Genomic DNA, 21,045 nt, shown 5'->3' with positions numbered 1-21,045 from the left:
TTATAAGCAAACTGACAGGGGTCAAATTTGTCTTTAGTTATACTCACAAGATGTTGCAACAGTATTATTTCCAGTGATTTCATGGTCACTGAAGTGAGAGCTATGGGTCTATAATCCTTATGTTCTTTTGGACATTGGATTTTGGGTAGTGGTTTTATGTGTGAGGTTTTCCAACACAGAGGAATTATGTGTGTGTCTACAGAGGTTTGAAATATTGGTTGCCACACAGGAGCCAACTCAGATGCAAAGTTTTTGAGGAGAAAAGCACTGCACTCGTATGGGACCAGGACGTCAGTCCTGGACGTGACGGTTATCTCCATATATGGAGTTTCTGGGAAGGGTTCACTGATGTCAGACTCCGTATCTATGACACGTCTTGGGTCTCTATGACGACTTCGTAGGTCGATCGTCTCCATTTATGGGGATCTCCATATATAGGCCAGTGCTGGCAGGTATGCCCTGAACGTTCGCAACATCTACTGTGCACTTTCTCTGCCATTTCAACATTGAGTCCTACTTCCCCTGTACAAACCAATTAAGCCTAATTGTAAAAGACCAAAGGCTCGACCAAAGGCTCGACTGGTTATCTAAACCTGAGCCAGGACCGCTGCAATGGTGTACAGCAGGACTTAAACAGAGTTGTTCAACCCAAGTGGTTCACAAGGTGACGTGGTACTAGAGGGTGGAAGAGAATCAGTGGGAAGGTCTCGTAGTCACCGGAGTATCTGGGTTGTAAGGCCAGATACCCTGGCTAGAACACGGTAAGAGAGAGAGAGAGAGGTTTGAGGGTCGTCTCAAGAAAATCCTGACGCATTTGCGTTGTTTCTGTTTATTTCCTACTTCCTGACAACGCACACACGTCTTGTCTTTTTTCTTTGTCCCTTTTCCATATATGGAGATCCCTGATGTCATCATGACATGCAAGTTTTGAATTATTTGTGATTTCACCACCATTATAAAAGCTGCTAACGGACCATTTTGCAGACATTGAAGTTTGCAGAGTGTTAGAGTCATCTGTGGACATTGATAAATATTATCTTTTCCTCACTGATATCGTAAAAATCAAAATGGGGAACTGTATTACAGTTGGACCAAACAAGGCCCTGGTTGTCTCTGGTGGTGGCTGCTTTAGCAAAGCTGATAAGAAGACCTATGTTGTGGGAGGTTGGGCCTGGCGCTGGTGGTTTGTCTCAAACGTTGATCATATTTCCCTAGAGATCATGACTCTGAAGCCCAGGAGTGAGGGTGTGGAGACAGCAGAGGGGGTGGCCCTTACTGTCACAGGAGTGGCTCAGGTGAAAGTCATGACAGAACCTGACCTGCTAGCAGTGGCTTGTGAGCAGTTTCTGGGTAAATCGGTGGAGGACATTAAAGCAGTGGTCTTGCAAACCTTGGAGGGGCACCTGCGCTCCATTCTAGGTACCCTGACAGTGGAACAGATCTACCAGGACAGGGACCAGTTTGCTAAGCAGGTAAGGGAGGTGGCAGCGCCTGATGTGGGCAAGATGGGCATTGAGATTCTCAGCTTCACCATTAAGGATTTGTTTGATAATGTGAATTACCTGAGCTCGCTCGGGAAGACTCAGACTGCAGCCGTCCACAGGGATGCAAACATCGGTGTGGCCGAGGCTGACAGAGATGCTGGGATACGGGAGGCAGAGTGTAACAAGGAGATAATGGATGCCAAATGTCTGGCAGATACCAAAATAGCCGACTCCAAACGGGAGCTTGATCTGCAGAAAGCCTCTTTCAATCAAGAGGTCTACACCAAGAAAGCAGAGGCCGCGCTGGCCTACGAGTTGCAGGCAGCCAAGCAACAGCAGGACATCCGCCAAGAAGAGATTGAGATTGAGGTGGTGCAGAGAAGGAAGCAGATCACTATTGAGGATAAGGAGATTGAACGTAAAGAAAAGGAGCTGACCGCCACTGTTAAGAGCCCCGCTCAGGCAGAGGCCTACAAAATACAGCAGTTGGCCGAGGGGCACAAGATGCAGAAGGTTCTGATAGCCCAGGCCGAAGCGGAAAGGATCAGAGAGATCGGCGGGGCAGAGGCAGCCTCCATCGAGGCAGTGGGCAAGGCAGAGGCTGAGACGATGAGGCTGAAGGCTGAGGCCTATCAACAGTACGGCAAGACAGCTCAGACTGCCTTGGTCCTTCAGGCCCTGCCACAGATTGCTGCCAAGGTGGCAGCACCGCTATCCAAGATCAGTGAGATTGTCATCTTGAGTGGGGAAGGCAGTCGTGTGACCGGGGAGTTGAACCGCTTTTTGTCTGAACTTCCTGCATCTGTCAATGCTCTCACCGGACTAGATATAACAAAGCTCCCTTTCCTGCAGAAGACCAATGTCAAGCCTTAACTCATTGACTGCCAGAGTTAAAACATTGTCTTCCGTCCCCTTGCCAGCGAAAACAGGGAATTCACCGTACCTTTGAAAAATCATGGAATATTCTCCATGACCGCCGTCCTCACGGAGATTATCTCATCACACGCACGGGGGTCCGGTAGAATCGGGGGAAAAAAATTGGCCGGCCACGATCCTCCATTTCAGAGCTATGTTTGTTTGAATGTGGCTTGTTTTTCGAAAAACACTTATAAACAGAGCCAAACAACAGAAATCCGAGAAAATTGTACTTTTGTGAATCCTTTAACATGAAAGGAGGAGATATTTTTTGTTGTTGTGATCACGTGATTTCTGGGTGTACTCTTCTTCGGTGGTGCTGATATGACCATATATGGAGATATCTATCTGTCAGTCCTTGTCCCGTTTATGGTCAAATATGGCTGACTGATTTGTTAGGGCCTGATGCCATGATGAGACATTGAGGTTAGATAACACAGTCCATATTTGGCATTGGGAAGTCCTTATATGGTTATGGCTGATGGTGACATGAGCTTGACGATGTGGTTCGTCCACCTGCCCATCCTCCCTTAAGGCAATTTTAATATAGGAACATGTAGTCGAGTTGTTGCGCCTATGTCACATAGGCGTGTGTAGGGTGGGCTTAGAGGCCAAAAAAAAGTGCCTAAAATGTGCCTGAATAAAAAGAATGTAGTTTTATATTATTAACTGTACAATATGTAAGTACATTGAAGGTGGCACTGATCAATACTCTTTGATGCATTATAGACTTGTAGGCTTTATAGCAAGTGAAGCCTTCAAATTAAAGTGCTTACTGCCTAGAGCCTTAGCTTAATTTGTTTGGCTCTGTTTATTCATTGCAATACAAAATAATACGTCAGTAATTCTCACAAACTAAAAATGTATGATTCTTACCCTGTTTAGCTTTTCTGCTGAAGGGACACTAATAATTTAGTTATTATTTCAATCTAACAACATTTCTGAAAAAACACAACTGCACGCACAACAACAACAACAAACATTTTGTGGCAAAAAAAGAAATATTTAACAATCTCTGTTGCCTACAGCCACCTTCCAAGAGTCTCGCACAATTTACTGATGTCTGCCGACTCTGGTAAATGCTCCATCTCGTCTATCCGGAACTTTTAGAGCTCTGCATGGTCAGGCACCTGAATATCTAACTGACCTGTTAGAACCATATGTGCCCAGCAGGACCCTAAGGTCAGCTGACCAGGGTCTATTGGTCATTCCTCGTACCAGGTTAATCACCAAAGGTGACGGAGCCTTTCAGTCTGTAGCGCCTAGACTCTGGAATGCCCTTCCTCGTGGCCTGAGAGCTGCAGCATCTGTGGATATCTTTAAGAACCACCTCAAAACATTACTGTTTCAACAAGCATTTGGGGAATGTCATTGAGCTTCTTCTCCAGGTGTGAAATGTGTCTGCTGTTTTGTTTTTCCTTCGATGCATTGTACAGTTTGTGTTTTTGTTGTTTCTAATCATTTGAATGTTCCTTGCTGTTTTTATTTCTGTTGTATGTAAAGCACTTTGTGAGTTCTCTCTGTGAAAAGTGCTATACGAATAAAATGTATTTACTTACTTACTTAACTGTCAGATTTTTCTTTTTTAAGATGTGTTTGTCCGTTTTGTCCGTTTGTCCGTTTCCAGAGCTAATCTCACAAACCGCTGGACCCAAACAATGCCATAAGTTTTATGCACACTGCCAGTAGGCCACAGAAGTACTTCCATCAGACTTTTAGAAATATAAAATGTTATATTGAAAGTCACTGCTCGGAAGTAAGCCTTTCCCTGTGATACTGTGTCCACAGTATAATTGAACCCCTGCATTAAATATGTTTTTATGTAAAAATGTACAAAGCTAATGCATGAGAATTTGTGAAACAGACACAGAGACCTTCACACACACAGGCATGCACAGACATTTCAGTTCAATAAAGCAATATTCTTCAAAGCAAAATACCTTTTTTTATGGGCCATAGTACGTTTCATTTAAAGGGAGAGAAAAAAATATACTGTGAAATATTAGTGAGGTATTTAGGTAGATACTGTTACTGTACTGTGAAATGTCATGCCGGTATACATCCCTACCCTGCGGGTCAAGTAAAACTAATATAAAACATAATGTGTGAACGAGGAAACCTATGAAAAAGTTTACCATTTTATACAATATGTAGCGGGGGTCCCTGCTTCATCTCTCAGCAAAGAGGTCCTTGGCCTGACCCCTAACAACCTGCCATCTTCTCTAGACATTCCGTCCTGCGGCCATGCTGATTGAACGGTCATCTGATTTCGGCCGCACCTGGCAGACCTACCGCTACTTTGCCCAAGACTGTGCTGCTGCCTTCCCGGGTGTGTCTGAAGGGCCTCTTCGTAAAGTTGATGACATTATGTGTGAGTCCCGCTACTCTGACATTGAGCCATCCACCGAGGGCGAGGTGAGTGTATTGGACAGGACTAAACCTTTGTATTTGTTTGTCTTCCATCATTGGGCTGCTACTAAAATCTATTCTATAACCTTTTGTGGTGTGAAATGAATGCCAGGTTTGGAAACAGTTGATGCTGTCTGAAAAGGAATTTATATGAATATACTTTAATTTTTTTAATTTTTTAAAACTATTTAGCTTGGATTGAAATGTTATGTGCTATTTTTGTGTGCCGAGTCAAGTCGTCTCTTTACTTCACTTGTATGATTTCTTACCTTTTTGAGATAGACGTTTATTTTAATCAGATAGTGGCATTCTGTACACAGCATAAACAGCTACTTTACCACATCAAAGTCCATTTAATGTGTTTTCCTCGTTTGCCCCAGGTTATTTACAGAGTACTGGACCCGGCCATTAGAATTGAGGACCCCTACAGCCCCAACATCCAAAGTAGGTTGCATTCATATTTCTACCACAGTCTTTAATAGTTGGAATTATTTGTTGATCAAAAGTCGTAATTTTGATCAACATAGTGGTTGATGCTGTACTTACAAAGAGGTCTGTATGTTAATGATGCAGAGGTGATGTTATACAATGTGTTTTTGTATGTCCAAAAGTGAAAACTTCTCTGGAAATGGAAAAAATTATCTGTGTTCCAAACGATCCAGTGTAGTTATTATTTAGCCACAAGCTCACTTTGGTTAAAAATATTTATAAAACCCACAGACAGACCACTTTCAACCTGGTGTCCCTATTTTGAGACAAACAATGAAGCATATAGCGTTAGTTCATGCTGGACACGGGAGTCTTGCACGCTTCAGCTGTAGGCTAATGGACTGTCAGTCAGCTGATTGTAAACAATCAGCCAGCTTCCTATTCCCCATTCACAGCTCTGCTGCTGGTCATCACGTCACACTTTCATATACACCAATCAGAGCTCAAGCTCTTAACAGAGAGGTTCCTTTAAATACGGCTTTGCATTCACTAGATCTCTGCTTGTCTTGCTGCCTGCTTCGCATCCGCTGCTGCTTAGCTGCCTCCTCCACCCCTGCCTCCGCCTTTTTGATCAGAGTCTGGCATAGGCTCAAATACTTATGATTCTACGTCTGCTGATTCAAGCTAATATGTCAATGTATTGCTTATTGTATTGCTTATATTCCTATGGGTTTTTTTGCTTAACGTTCCCTGATTTAGCTTAGCATGCTGCTTGGACAAAATTCAGGGAACATCCCAGAGAGCGGAGCCATTAACGCCAAGTTTAACTGTATTCCATTTGTTGTAATGAATGGTTAAATCTACTTTGACGTGAGTGTTCCTGACTAAAATAAATAAAAAGAGAATTTCTTCAAAATATTGATCTACAAGCTCACAACGTGCAACGCGTTGTGAGCTTAGATTGGCTATTTTCGCTACTTTTGCACGACACTGTCATATAACAAAGTATAATTAATGAAAACATAAAACATAAGAAGATGAAAGACGGTGAACTTTATGTATAACTTTATTACCTCCACACAGTCTCACCACATCAGTTTTGTATACAGGAGTAGGTAGGCTACATCAGACCTTTCTGTTAAATAATTAGTGAGCAAAAGCTTTGCTTTGGACTACTTGACAAATATTTTTAGTTTAGTGCCTCTTAAATCACAACATGAATCGCTGAACATATTGGGGTTTTGGCCCCGTTAGTGCCAACAGCCACAATTAGTTCTTTCCATTCAACAGCCTTCATCCCTGTGGAGTGTGAAACATGGCCCTTCGGTGTGGAGGCCGATAGGGTAGATGTGAAAAGCAGCTGTTTCTCTCCCACGCTGCCTCCCCACGCTGTCCCTCTTATTTAGACTGGCAGGACATTAGAGTTTTTCCCTGAAACTTGACGCCGGTTTCCTACGTAGTGGCAGAGGTTGAGCTGTTCCGTTGTTAAAGGTCTCAGTGTAGCCGGCCTACAAGAAGCCCCCACCCTGACAACCCAACAATCCATATTAAGAAGTTTACTCCACAATCTGTTTGTAGCTTTGCTGTGTCTTGCAGTATGTGTCATTGACCTCCAGCAGATGAATGATCAACATTTTTCGTCATTACTGCATTTTATTATTTCATTGACCTCAAGCAGTAACCAAATAGAACAGTGTGTTTTGACAATCTCGCAGCCTCGTTAGAACGTTTCTGTGTTGCTCACTCCTAGGTTATTGTCGGTGACTAGCATGAAAATACAGGTCCACACTAGAGCAGCTCCATACTACATATAACACGTTTGGTAACAGTAGGTATACTCCAGAACAGTTAAGTAAGCTATGCTTTCTTAAATATCTATCTAATATAGTAGCCCGTTCTAATATAGCACGCCCGTGCACCATACCGTGCCGTGCCGTACATGCACATGGCCACACGCCGTGGTGTCCCGTCCAACGACCAAAACACCACTGTGTTTTCCCAATGTTGTTGCTGCTTGCTAGAGTAGGAGGAATCTTCCAGAATGGAAAAGCATGATATTAGAGCTTGAGCATGGATGGACTGAGTATTAGTGTAGATTTGCCTGGAGGGGATTAACTGTTGAAGTAGAGAACAGATACAGTTGGTCTGGACGGAAATGGATTCTGTACACCGCATAAACAAACAAACAGAAAATCTCCCAAGAAATATCTAATCTGTCTTAAAGTTGATTCCTATCTTAATTTATACTCTGTCGTACAATGGTGTTGTGCACCGATCTACAAGCTCGTCGCACCATGGCACTGAGATGTTTCTAAGGGCGCTTTCACACTCAGGTCCCGGGTGCGCATTCCAGACCGCTTGGCTAGTGTGAATGTAGCGAATCGACCCGCGAAACGGATAACCGTTCCGTTCCCGAAACCACCTCGGGAGGCAGTCTCGGATCCGAATCATGCGTTTTCGGGTACGGTAGCTGCAATGTGAAAGCAAGCGTACCGTTAGACGGAAGTGGCCCGCTATTTGGAATAGGTGACGGTATATAAACTCGACAAAAACAGCCAACAAAAACACTGCTCTTCTAGCCGGTGCTACTGAATGAATGAAAACGCCCCAGAATGCATTGCGCACTTAAAGGGATACTCCACTTTCAAATAAAATAAACATTAAAAATATATATTTTTAAAAAATGAAAGAAGTTATGGCAAAATCACGGCCCCCTCACACATTAGAGTGTGTTAAGGTGGGCTGGTGCATATTACTCTTAAGGTGGAACATAACAATTGAAATTATATTATGGGAGCCTTTCTAACAATTTTACTCATTCAATTCTGAACCGATTCTTAAAATTTAAAATTCTCTATTAGCTGTGAATGGCCTTCTTTCATGTCTATCAGTCATGAAACATTGGCGGGTCTCCATCGCGCATTTCAGGTGCGCGAGCAGCGCATATAGTATATCTTGTGGGTATCTTGTGGAGTTTCAGCTACTATGCATCCCAGAAATATATAGCTTATAAAGGCTTTGTAATTTGAAATTTGTAAGTAAATATGGTAACTCATTTAGATGTAGGCCTACGTAGGTTTATAGTTTCCCAAGGACTATAGCCGTTTCACTCATGATGCAATTTCTCCTGAATGCACAGTTTAGTTTATCCCTTCTAAATAGCTTATGTGAGCAAGAATAGCAGAATAATACATTAAATTACTATCCAAAATACATTATAATGAGCATAATGAAGAATAGCAAAATAAATGAGAAGTTTCTTTTTATTAATTCTACAGTTTCACACACAAACGTGGGCTACAAAAACGAAACATCTCTGTGCTTTATTGTCATAAATTGCACTCTTCTACCATATGAATCTGTCATTCATAATTATTGATGTAATTCACATGTATGTCTGTATTTGTTTGTTTGTTGATGTGGGCAACGAGACCAAAGTTATTTTGGTCTCATTTTAGTTTGTTTAAATGTGTTTTCTTTATTGCTATAATTTATCTTTTATTTGACCTTTTCTCCAATTGTAGCATAAAATAAGGTAAAATAGGTTGTTCAGCAGCACTTTGTAACTCATGTTTTGAAAAGTGCTATATAAATAAAGTTATTGTTTTATTATTATGTAGCCTACTTAAACCCTCTATTCTCAGTAAAAACGGACCTACTTTTCTTGGACGCTTTTATCTGTCAACACCAAATGTCTCTGTCAAAAATAGCAGATCTACAAGCTCACAACGCGTCGCGCGTTGTGAGCTTGTAGATTGGCTATTTTTGGCTTATGTTCCCCCCATGCTGGGGTTCATGTGGTTAATACTATTCATAATAATGTAATGGTGTTTTAATTTTGTCAAGGCACCTTGAAATAAAATATTAATATTATCCAGTGATATAAAAACATTAGCTAATGTTTTCATATCACTGGATAATATTAATATTTTATATTGCACATGCATGATGTTTTCATGATGAGTAGTGTTATTCAGTTCTCACCGCAACTTGCTTTCAACATATTTAAACGCAGATTTGTGCGAGACCAGCACAAAGATTGTCGCATAGTTGATGACGTCTGTGTCCACAGGGGAAACACTATGTGCATGCCGCCACCTGTAGGATCGGGGGTGTATATGCATGTGTTCTGTGGTGCGATAGGATCTATGCCCAATGTGAATGCAAGCCACTGAGGCCAGCATTCGAATTGGGAAACGTTTTCAATGAAAACGGATCCAGTGAGAAACCGCCCTTACTGTTCAGTACCTTTTTAAAGGCTAGTCAAGACCCTCACAGTCGCAAATGTTCCGACTGTAATGTTTTTTTAATCCACATGAACCCTAGCATCCCTATTCTGGGGGGAACATTCAGTGAAAACAGCAGGCAAGTTCACAACGCGTCACATTGTGAGCTTGTAGATCAGCTATTTTCTGATATTTAGTGTAGAGCAAAAACAGGAGGGGGCCTAGTACAGAGTTTTGGGAATCCGGCCAACTAAATATAGGGTTCAAGTGGTTAGTAGAGTTAGTACACCAATTTATTTCTGGATGTGTGTGTACCCTGTGTGCTTGCTTATGTCCAGGGTTACGTTTGCCATGTATTTTCTTTACAGACATAGTTTTAACACATTGTAAATCGTTTCATAATCCCTCACCTGCTGCTGGAGTTTTGAATGCATTACCAAACCAGCATTATTTTAGATTTTATTGAAAACTATGGCTTCTATGGGGATTTATAATGATAGCTTTATGCTGTCTTCTGTGAAGGACTTGGAATATGACAGGCTTATACCTACAGTGCAGTGCAGTGCAGTACAGTAGTCGACCCTGAGGCTGAAGAACAGTGCCAGCGATTGTCCCTGTTCTAGAGAGAGAGAGAGAAGGGAGTGGCATTTTGTCTGTCATCTTCTAGGGAACAGAACACAACAGGCCAGTGTGTGTGTGTGTGTGTGTGTGTGTGTGTGTGTGTGTGTGTGTGTGTGTGTGTGTGTGTGTGTGTGTGTGTGTGTGTGTGTGTGTGTGTGTGTGTGTGTGTGTGTGTGTGTGTGTGTGTGTGTGATACCCTGTCTGTATCTCGTCCCCCCCTGTGTCCCCCCCTGTATCCTCTCTCAGACTTATTTCTCCTGTTCACTAAGTGGCTGTGTAAAAGTTGACCTTTATGGATACATTTTTACAGTTTTCCAGCAGAAAAAAAGGAATTCTGCACAGCAGGAAAAAAAATGCAAAAAGTTGAACAAAATGGAAATAAAATATATGCCAACAAAGAAAGCTTAACAAACAAACCATTCTTTTTTGCAGTTCAGTGCTGAACAGAGTTTATTTTTTGGTACATTTTCAGGTTACATTTTTATGTACAGTATATTACACTCTCCCCTCTCTCTCCTTTTCAACCAAAACATCGGGCTCGATACTTTTCATTGTGAAAGCCCCACATCTGAAGCCAAGCTTGTCTATTTGTTGGTGTCTGTAGACGTGTGGGTGTCTGTACTTGTGTCCGTCTTCCTGTGTAAGAGTGCTTGCACGCGTGTGTCAGTGCAAGCATGCCTCCATACGTGCACGTTGATTGATTTCCCATGCTGCTGCTGCTGCCCCCCTTGTCTCTGCTGTGCAGAACAGCTGGAGTATGACAGCAGACGATGTTCCATCCACAGCTGACAGCTGACTGACTGGCTATCAGGCTGATTCAAGCTAACTGGGTGAACAGATAGAGGAGAAGGAGTTACTCCCCCGAGGTGCACTGTACCTAGAGATAGGATACGGGGAGAACTATTTCGACACCAAATGATGTCTCGACCAATTATGAAAAAAATATACTTTTTTTTTTTAAATATATGTTTTCTACCCTAGCACTTAGTCCTAGTACCATAAGAAGTACTGTACATGTGTGGACAAAAAGTATTGCTGATCTTCATTCTAAATCTTAATCTGTCTAATTTAGATCTGTACGGGACACAAGTGAAATATACACTTTCTTGACGTCTCTATTTTTGTCATTATATCATTATAGATGAAAACTTTCCAACATTTTCAAAAGATTTCCGCCATTTCCGGCCTGTGACACAATCGTATGATGAACTGCTTAAGCGGTTAACTAGGTCCAGAGTTGAGAATTAGGCTACTGTGCTACATCGTTTTTATATCTTCCAATTGCCCAAACCCCATTTATGAACTTTTGCCGTACCTCTGGTTGCAATCCTCATTGTCTCCCCCCGAACCCCCCTGAGCTGACTGACCCCTCAAGCTGTCCCGCATCATTAATCATTGCTCACCCATAATACTTTGCTATACTTGCTCACAACTGTCATGCTCCGCTGGCCCGACTTCCTCCCGAAGGGCCAAAAGGTCTATGTGTGTGTGTGTGCGTGTGTGTGTGTGTGTGTGTGTTATTCATTATGCATATGGTCTTATATTTCTTACTTTACCATATGTTATGCCCATTTTTGCTAAGGCATCCATCACCTCCGCAATCATCTATCTTTCTATTGACTTCCACATCCCCTCGCTACCAGCTGAGGATCGTTAGCCCACACGTGAACTTTGCTGAACCCCAGCGTCCACATGTGGACCTGTGATTTTTAAATCCTGTTTTTCTCCCTGTTGCTCTCTGACCCACTCCCCACCCCCTCCCCCATTCTGTCTGGCGAGAAGATCACCAACATTGCAGGAGGATTTGTTATTTCCTGATGTATGTAGAACCTAAATCATATTCCTCTCCACTCCTCTCCTCTCCTCTCCTCTCCTCTCCTCTCCTCTCCTCTCCTCTCCTCTCCTCTCCTCTCCTCTCCTCTCCTCTCCTCTCCTTCCTTCTGCACGGCTTCAGATCAGCTGAGGATCACCAACCTGAGAGTGAACTTCACCAAATTGCACACGCTGGGGGACAACCTGCTGGACACCAGAGTGGAGATCAAGGAGAAGTATTACTACGCCATGTATGAGCTGGTCGTCCGCGGCAACTGCTTCTGCTATGGCCACGCCTCTGAGTGCGCCCCCATTGATGGGCTCAGGGACGAGATAGAAGGAATGGTTAGTGGAGATGCGCTGAAGAACTCTGGATCAATGTAATGAACAATGTCAAATGTGTCAAATTCCACACATAAATGTAATAGGTGTTTCCAATGCGAGTGTTGTTTAAAAACATATTTAAAAAAACATATTTAATGTTATGAACTGGTACCATTCCTTTATTAGGATACAAAGGATTTCGATTTATTGAGCAATAGTTTATTGTGTGAAAGCCAATCGTGTAACATTTTTAAATCAGACTGAAGCTTGAAATTGTGGTAGATCCGTTTTAGAGATTTAGATTACATTGTCATCAGCATTAAAGTTTACCACAACAGTTATAAAAAAAAATATGGAAGATTGTTAACATAGATATAGAAGAAAGTGGTCCCATTATTTAACCCTGGGCCACACTTTGTTGTTGAATCAACAGTTCAGATTCATTGCCATGTAACGACAGCTTGTTTTCTGTTATGAAGGTAAAAGCTGAACCACAGAACTGCCTTTTGAGAAAGGCCAATAGCATGGAGTTGATCTAAAAGAAGATAGTGATCAACTAAAGCAAAAGCTTCGTCAAGTCAATAAATATTGCACCAGTAATGAGAGAGACAGATAGTATTACATTCTATTTTTAATTACAACACAAATTTGCAATTACAGTGATAATCTGCTTAACACGTTGTGAACACACACGCACACGCACGCGCACATGCATCACCACCACCACCACCAGAAATATCAACATATTACACATTGACCCCATGTCGCACTCTCTCTGTTCCAGGTTCATGGCAGGTGTGTGTGTAACCACAACACAAATGGTCTGAACTGTGAAAGGTGTGATGACTTCTACAATGACCTACCCTGGAGGCCAGCTGAGGGACGAAACACCAATGCCTGCAATAGTGAGTAGAGGAGTAAAAACATGATGGGTGTGATGCAATGCGATACGATATGATTTGACGTGATGTGCCGTGCCGTGACGTGACGTGACGTGAAGTTTATTTTAGTTTGGACTATAACAGATGTGCTTGGGCTATATATTGGTAATCAGTTACTTTTTACGGCTTCATGAACCCAGAAAACAACAGTTATGGATTGCTGATTACTAAAATAAATGTGTTAATTAGTGTGGTTGCCCGAATGGGCAACCAGACTATTGTTATACAGAAACTTTATAGATAAACAATTTTTTCAACCGCATCTCCTCCCACAGTTTATTTTTCCCAATTTAGTGGCATATGTCAAAATGACCGTCTTGACCGGGAATCGTCTGCTTGTATTTTGCTAAGAGATTGGTTAAATAGTTTAATTGATATTGATTTATTAGTGCATTAAATGTCCCCATCCACTTTAATGGAAAAGTGAAAAAACTCAAATTCAAGTATTTTTTTCTCTGAAATCGTAAGAGCTAGAGTTACCAGATTTGGTGGGGAGGTTTATAATTTAGTCCAAAATTATCTTAAAAATAATCACACCATTCGGCCTCATGGTGGCGCTATTACAGCCCACTTTACGTTTTTGGCCTATAACTTTTGAACCGTAGGTCCTAGAATAAAAATCTTTTTCCCCCTAGATTCCTTGGGTCATGACGCAACTCCCCATATAGGCCACGCCCATTTGCGTCAGGAAAGATTTTCCGCCATTTTGAATTTTCTTCAAAACACACTTTTAGCTCCTCCTCCCACATATTTTCTCCAAATTTCACAAAAATCGGTACACATTATCTCTGGACCCATGCGATAATCTGGAGTGAAACAGAATTTTGATAGTCCATACCGTTCGTCCGTAAATGGCTTCCAAAGTTAGCGGAAGGGGCCCGTTTTACAAAAAAGGCCACAAATCACTAACGAAACGTCCAGTCAATCCCAAATTTGAATCACATGTCAAGGGTGGTTTACTCAACAAATCCCAAAAGCATTTCCACTTTGATCCATAGGGGGCGCCACAAATGTTCAAAATGTAACCGTTTGATGCAAAAACCTTATGTTGGGGGGATCAATCCTCTCAAAATGAAACGCAAGTGATCTCAGGAGTTACGTGACAATGTAATTGGCGCAGCCTCCGACGGTATTCCTCCCAGCGTATTCCTCGAGTCCCGGCGGCAGCGACCCGCGACTCGCGTCGGACTATTGTTATAGATAAACTGAAAAACGCTTTGATCTCCTCCCACAGTTTTTATCCCCCAATGTCGTGCCATATGTCAAAATGACCGGCTTGACCGGGAATCGTGCGCTTGTATTTTGCTAAGAGATTGGTTAAATAGTTTAATTGATATTGATTTATTAGTGCATTAAATTTCCCCATCCACTTTAATGGGAAAATGAAAAAACTCCCATTCAAGTATTTATTTCTCAGAAACCGTAAGGGCTAGAGTTACAAGACTTGGAGGGGTGGTTCATGATTTAGTCCAAAATTATTATAAAAATAATTTAACCAATCGGCCTCATGGTGGCGCTATAACAGCCCCCTTTACGTTTTGGCCTATAACTCTTGAACCGTAGGTCGTAGAATAATTTTAATTTTTCACAAAAATCGGTACACGTGATCTATGGACTCATGCGATAAACCTATCCAAACGGCATTTTGATAGTCCTTACCGTTCGTCCGTAATTGGCTTTCAAAGTTAGTGGGACGAGCCCGTTTTACCAAAAATGCCAAAAATCACGAACGAAACGTCCAATCGATCCCAAATTTGAATCACATGTCGAGGGTGGTTTACTCAACAAATCTCCAAAAGCATTTCCACTTTGACCCATAGGGGGCGCCACAACTGTGCAAAACGTAACCGTTTGATGCAAAAACATGATTTTTGGGGGGATCACTCCTCTCAAATTGAAAAGCAGGTGATCTCAGGAGTGACATGACGATGTCATTGGCCCGCTACATTTGTGGGAGGGGCTTATTTATTTTAGTGGGAGGGGCCTATTTCTTCAAATCAAAACGCCATGTATCACGAACACAGGATCCAATCAGCACCAAATTCGAATGGCACGTCACGCGGCCTCCGATGGTATTCCTCCAAGCATATTCCTCAAGTCCGGGCGGCGGCAACCTGCGACCGGCGTCGGCGCAACCACACTTTGCAATTGCCCTGAATTGCGACCCGTCTAGTTATTGTTTGTTTTTTCCACTTCTATTGACTTGTGATAAGCACTTACTTTTGTATTTAATTTTGTTTTCTGTTGCCATTCCCAGAATGCAACTGTAACGGCCACTCCAGCCAGTGTCACTTTGACATGGCGGTGTTCCTGGCTACGGGCAACGTCAGTGGAGGAGTGTGTGACGAATGTCTCCACAACACCATGGGACGCAACTGTGAGATGTGTAAACCCTTCTACTATAAAGACCCCACCAAGGATATCAGAGACCCCAGGGTTTGCATTGGTGAGTTCAGAGTTGGTGTGCCTGTCTGTGTGTGTACTTAATGTGTGAATGTGGGTTTTGTTATTGAGTACATTAATTGGCATAATAGTGAGAGCATATTGTGTGTGTGTGTGTCTGTGTCTGTGTGTGTGTGTGTGTGTGTGTGTGTGTGTGTGTGTGTGTGTGTGTGTGTCTGTGTGTCTGTGTGTGTGTGTGTGTGTGTGTGTGTGTGTGTGTGTGTGTGTGTGTGTGTGTGTGTGCGCGTGTGCGTGCGTGCGTGCGTGAGAATGCATATTCACATTTGTGTTTTTGTGTGTCACGTTTCCCTCACCTCCTCTCTGTCCCACCCCATCGCCCAAACCAGCTTGTGACTGTGACCCGGACGGTTCCCAGAATGGAGGGATGTGCGACGGCCTCACCGACCCGTCCCTGGGCACTGTGGGAGGCCATTGCCGCTGTAAGCCCAACGTGGAGGGGCCACGATGCGACAAGTGCAGGACGGGCTTCTTTGGCTTGAGTGCCGACAACACTCAAGGCTGTCAGCGTGAGTATACACAGTTCACACAAAACCAAGGGCACTCATTTAACCCTGAGAATAGAGCCCGACCAATATATCGTTTTGGCCGATAGCCTATATTGGACATTATTTAACTTTTTTGATCACGCTATTATTTTTTACCATATTAAAAAAGATATATAACACAACCACAAGCTACAATCTAAGTCCTTCAAAGTGATTTAAAGATTTTGCACATTTCACAAAATATCGGTCAAAACATCGGTAATCTGTGGTCTAGGACTATCCAAAATCGGACCCAAACATTTGGCATCGGTCAGGCTCTACCTCAGAGTGTAAAATGCTTAAATGTAAACAGTGATCGCTATAATGAGTTGGGTTGTGTTGTTTTGTAGGTGGACTCTCTGTCACGGGCAGAAACAGGCACGCTGCATCTGTCCACATTCTGAGCTAATTAGTGCTCTGAAACTGATGGTGTTTAGTCTAGCACTCAGCGTTGGAGTCATTTAGATCTGCAAAGGAGGCCCTAGGTAGAAGAAATGTGTTTATGCAACTCAGTGGAGGGCATAATGTAGTGCGGCTGCTATTTGAGAGTGTATGTTTTGAACCCACAGAAAAAAATAAACGATTGTCGCTATAACCACTTGAACCCTATTCTGGGCTGAACATTAGGCACAAATAGCAGATCTACAAGCTCTGCGTGCGTGCGTGCGTGCGTGCGTGCGTGCGTGCGTGCGTGCGTGCGTGCGTGCGTGCGTGCGTGCGTGCGTGCGTGCGTGCGTGCGGTGCTTTGAAACTATTATTGCATCATTTTGAATGGCGGATTACAACAAAATGTAATTTTTCAGTGTCAGCACAGCAGTAAGAAATGTAACACAGTACCTTTTGTACCTTTGCCCTCTTTTTTTCTTTCCTTCTCCAGCCTGCCGTTGTGACCGCAGGGGCACGGTGTCTGGCAGCGCCCAGTGTGACCCCGTGAGCGGAGACTGCTTCTGCAAGCGCCTGGTCACTGGACGCAGCTGTGACCAATGTCTGGTGAGAGAGATACTGCTCAGAATGTCATTGAACACAAGAACAATGTTAGATAAAGTACATATAGATAAACCATCTACCCTCGGCTTCTGACCATTTCTCACCATGCCCCCCTCACTTCTACAATTTTACTATTTTCTGTCTATTAACCGGCTGTTGTTGCCTCTCGCTTAAAAGGAAGAATTAGCATTATCTTCTCTGCCCTTTGCTTGTCTTCCTCTCCATTTTTCATTAATTGCTTTTGTTACAGTGCCATCAAATTAATGTTCTTTCTCTCATATTCTCTCTCTTTCTCTCTCTGCCATTCTCTCTTTTTCTTTGTATTCTTTATGTCGGTCCGTTTATTATGGGCGCCCATTCCTGCTACTATATACAATTTAAAAGGGCTGAATTGTGGGCTGAATTGAGTTTTTCCTTTTAAGTTGTGACTTTAAATCTCAGAATTCTCTGCCATGGTTCTCTGACAATTGAGACATGGTTTCAATTTTGACTTTCTAACATTGTTCTCTCATAGCTGAGAGAGGCAATTGTGAGAAACATGAGTAGCATCTGAGAATTTTGAGATGAGTTCAGTGTGTGAGAAAACTAATCTTTTTTTTCATACCATTTACCCCTTTGTAACTCTAGGAGTGTACAAATGTAACAAAATGGATGCTTACAGATCTTGGTCTGGTTACATTTGTACACTCTCTAATATTTTATTATTATATTAATGCTGAGGATTTCACTGGGCATCTTTCACCCAAAAGTTCAAACTACTGTCTCGCATCCCCAATTTATTTCAGTAACTCTTCTGTTTTAGTCGATGGTCTCATCCTATTCTATTCGGTCCAGTCTGTGTCTCTCTCACACTCCCTGCCAAAACAACAAGGTGTTGCGTGGCGATCCACCTCCTATTATAACTTCACCTCTCCTCTCTGGAGCCCACGCAGCCAGGAATAGTAGCCAGGAATGTGAGCTCCTTCCCGGGGGCAGAGTCTAAATTTAGCCCAGGGATTTGAGGCCTGTCCGGTTAGTGTGGTTTACAGCATGCCTAACATGGTCAGGTATCTCATAAGCTCTCTGTAAAACCTCTTTTTTAGAAACAATAACTCTGGCATGAGATTCTCATCCTGTGACAGTCAGGTCAGCACATTCTGTACAATGGAGAGGAAACAATATATAATAATAATAATTGCAGTCAGTGTGACAGTGTAAAAGAGGTGAGCGGTAATAATATGCCTCAGGGTTATTTTGAAAAGTTACTGTAAGAGCCGTTCCATTCCATTAGCGAGGGAACAACAGCTGGGTACACTGAGATGACTCACACACATCCTGTCAATCAAACAGCAGGGGAAGTTCCCTGGGCTAATAATGTGTGGGTAATTGTGCATCTATCTCTGTCTGTCTGTCTGTCTGTCTGTCTGTCTGTCTGTCTGTCTGTCTGTCTGTCTGTCTGTTTATCTGAGTCTCCCTTTCTGTCTGCTGTGACTCTTCCATCTGTCTGTCTGTCTCTCTCTCTGTTTTGTGTATCAGTATGTGTGACTCTGTTGCTTGTCTTTCTCTTTCTGTCCATGTGTTGCTCTGCCAACTCTATTTCTATTTGTCTCAATGTCTTCTTTCTGTCTCTTTATGCCCCCCCCCCCCCACATAGCCAGAACACTGGGCCCTGAGCCATGATGTGAATGGATGCAGAGGTTGTGAGTGTGACGTGGGCGGAGCTCTGGACAACCAGTGAGTGCTCTTGGTTTAGTGTTAATCCTCTCGCACACGCACACACACACACACACACACACACACACACACACACACACACACACACACACACACACACACACACACACACACACACACACACACACACACACACACACACACACACACACACACACACGTACACACACACACGTACACACACGCACACACGCACGCACGCACGCACGCACACACACACACACACACACACACACACACACACACACACACACACACACACACACACACACACACGTACACACACACACACACACACACACACACGCACGCACGCACGCACGCACGCACGCACGCACGCACACACAGGTTTCATGAGCACAGATTGGGTGTAGAGCAGGGTATGATGTGACTGAAAAGTAATTTCATGATATTCCAAACATTGATATTCAATTATATTTCAAATTGTTAAAATGTCATGTTACATTGTTCAGCGGCCTCCTTGTATTATACAGTATGTCTTTAAGACCTGAGGCCGTTTCTACAAATGCCTTCTAAATCAGTAGTTCTCACACAGATTTTTCTAAAATGTTCATAAATAGCCAACGCAAAAATCCAAAATGGCACAGATGTTTTCCCGGTTTTAAGGGGTTAATTGAAATAATTGTATTTACTGAATAAGATGTGGTATGGGGGTCTTATGAGGTATCCACTCTTAGAATGTACAATATATTGTTGAAAGATACAATAAGAACTTATGTTCTTAATTAAAATGAATCTACCATATTTATTATGCCCAGTTTGTAGATGTGTCGATGTGCCATACAGTAGATATTAAACACACACACACACACACACACACACACACACACACACACACACACACACGCGCACACACACACACGCACACACACACACACACACACACACACACACACACACACACACACACACACACACACACACACACACACACACACACACACACACACACACACACACACACACACACACACACACACAGTACATACATACATACATACATATGGAAGAAATGCATAGTTTGTAGTTTGTTGAACACTGCTTTGACCTGAAACAGAGGAAAGCATGAATTAGAATGTCATATTTTGTGTCTGCATGATGACCATTTTATGTCTGTCCTCCATAGGTGCTCCATGGAGAGTGGTCAGTGCCGCTGTCGCAGTCACATGACGGAACGTCAGTGTACCCAGGTGGAGTCTGGGTACTTCTTCATGGCTCTGGACCACTACACCTATGAGGCCGAGTTTGCCAAGATGGGCCAGGTGAGTTTATGTTGATGTTTTACAGTTAATTCTCTAATGGAAATACGTTACAGGATTTGTAATAAATTATGTTTGAAATATAAAAACGAATAATATTTATAATAATAATCATCATCAGACATGTCGCTAGGTCTCTACTAGGTTGGGGGCTTAGCCCCCCAGGCAACGGACTGCGCGCGCGTGCATGTGTCCCTCCTCCCCGCGCGCGGATTTGGGTACTTTTTCCCCCGTTTTTTGTTACTTTATTTTGGTTTTAGGGTTAGGGGTAGGGTTAGGTTAGGGTTATAGATATATAATTTAAAAAATATATATATATATATATTTGTTTTTTTTTAAAAGATTTTTTTTTTAATTTATTGGTGGCTTTGGATAAAACATTGGTGGCTATAGCCACCGAAGCCCCCGCGTAACGACGCCCCTGATCATCATAATAATAAACCTTATTTGTATAGCACTCTTCAAAACAGTGTTACAAACATGAAATAAAATACACATGTAAACAACAACAAGGAGACAGATGAAAATATGGTAAATAAGTTAAAATGGCTGCAGTAAAGAACAAAATATCACAACAGCATCTATGTCACAGAATACAGCCTAATGCCTTATGTTCACTCAAAAATACTGGTCCATACCTGCATTTCCACCCACCATCTGTCTGGGCTATGGGCCAGTGACTGCGACTGCAGATCCTGTGGTGAGAATGGCAATAAATTGGTCAACCCACTGAGGAGGAAAATGATTGAGTACGGATGGATTTTATGGAAAATACAGAACTCATCAAAGAAATTGCATCACACTCCTCCACTTAATTACAGTGACATTTATTAACACACCAGCATCTCTGCTATAAATCCTTCATTGGGGGTGTGATAAAGGCTTCACAGTCAAAACATTGGTGCATGAATAAATGT

The 21,045-nt window shown here is 42.6% G+C and overlaps 2 protein-coding genes across 3 annotated transcripts in view; both read left to right on the top strand.

Annotated features, from left to right (window-relative positions):
- lamb2 (laminin, beta 2 (laminin S)) overlaps nucleotides 1–21,045 on the top strand; it is a 70,572-nt gene that overhangs the window by 32,175 nt on the left and 17,352 nt on the right. For both annotated transcript variants that reach the window (XM_080443619.1, XM_080443618.1), the window contains exons 6-14: nucleotides 4,626–4,814; nucleotides 5,189–5,252; nucleotides 12,039–12,241; nucleotides 13,005–13,125; nucleotides 15,419–15,607; nucleotides 15,951–16,130; nucleotides 17,026–17,138; nucleotides 18,769–18,848; nucleotides 19,996–20,131. In XM_080443619.1, the coding sequence (XP_080299745.1) occupies nucleotides 4,626–4,814; nucleotides 5,189–5,252; nucleotides 12,039–12,241; nucleotides 13,005–13,125; nucleotides 15,419–15,607; nucleotides 15,951–16,130; nucleotides 17,026–17,138; nucleotides 18,769–18,848; nucleotides 19,996–20,131 (1,275 nt within the window). The remainder of the gene's footprint in view (nucleotides 1–4,625; nucleotides 4,815–5,188; nucleotides 5,253–12,038; nucleotides 12,242–13,004; nucleotides 13,126–15,418; nucleotides 15,608–15,950; nucleotides 16,131–17,025; nucleotides 17,139–18,768; nucleotides 18,849–19,995; nucleotides 20,132–21,045) is intronic.
- On the top strand, nucleotides 1,068–2,357 carry LOC308097374 (flotillin-2-like; the record flags this gene model as incomplete). Its single annotated transcript, XM_080445130.1, has 1 exon — nucleotides 1,068–2,357. One exon carries the CDS (start codon nucleotides 1,068–1,070, stop codon nucleotides 2,355–2,357), a length of 1,290 nt encoding a protein of 429 aa, XP_080301256.1.

This window comes from Gymnoscopelus braueri (assembly GCF_963280865.1).
Source record: "Gymnoscopelus braueri genome assembly, chromosome: 12".
In the NCBI taxonomy this organism is placed as follows: domain Eukaryota; kingdom Metazoa; phylum Chordata; class Actinopteri; order Myctophiformes; family Myctophidae; genus Gymnoscopelus; species Gymnoscopelus braueri.
This window is presented reverse-complemented; position numbering and strand designations above follow the sequence as displayed.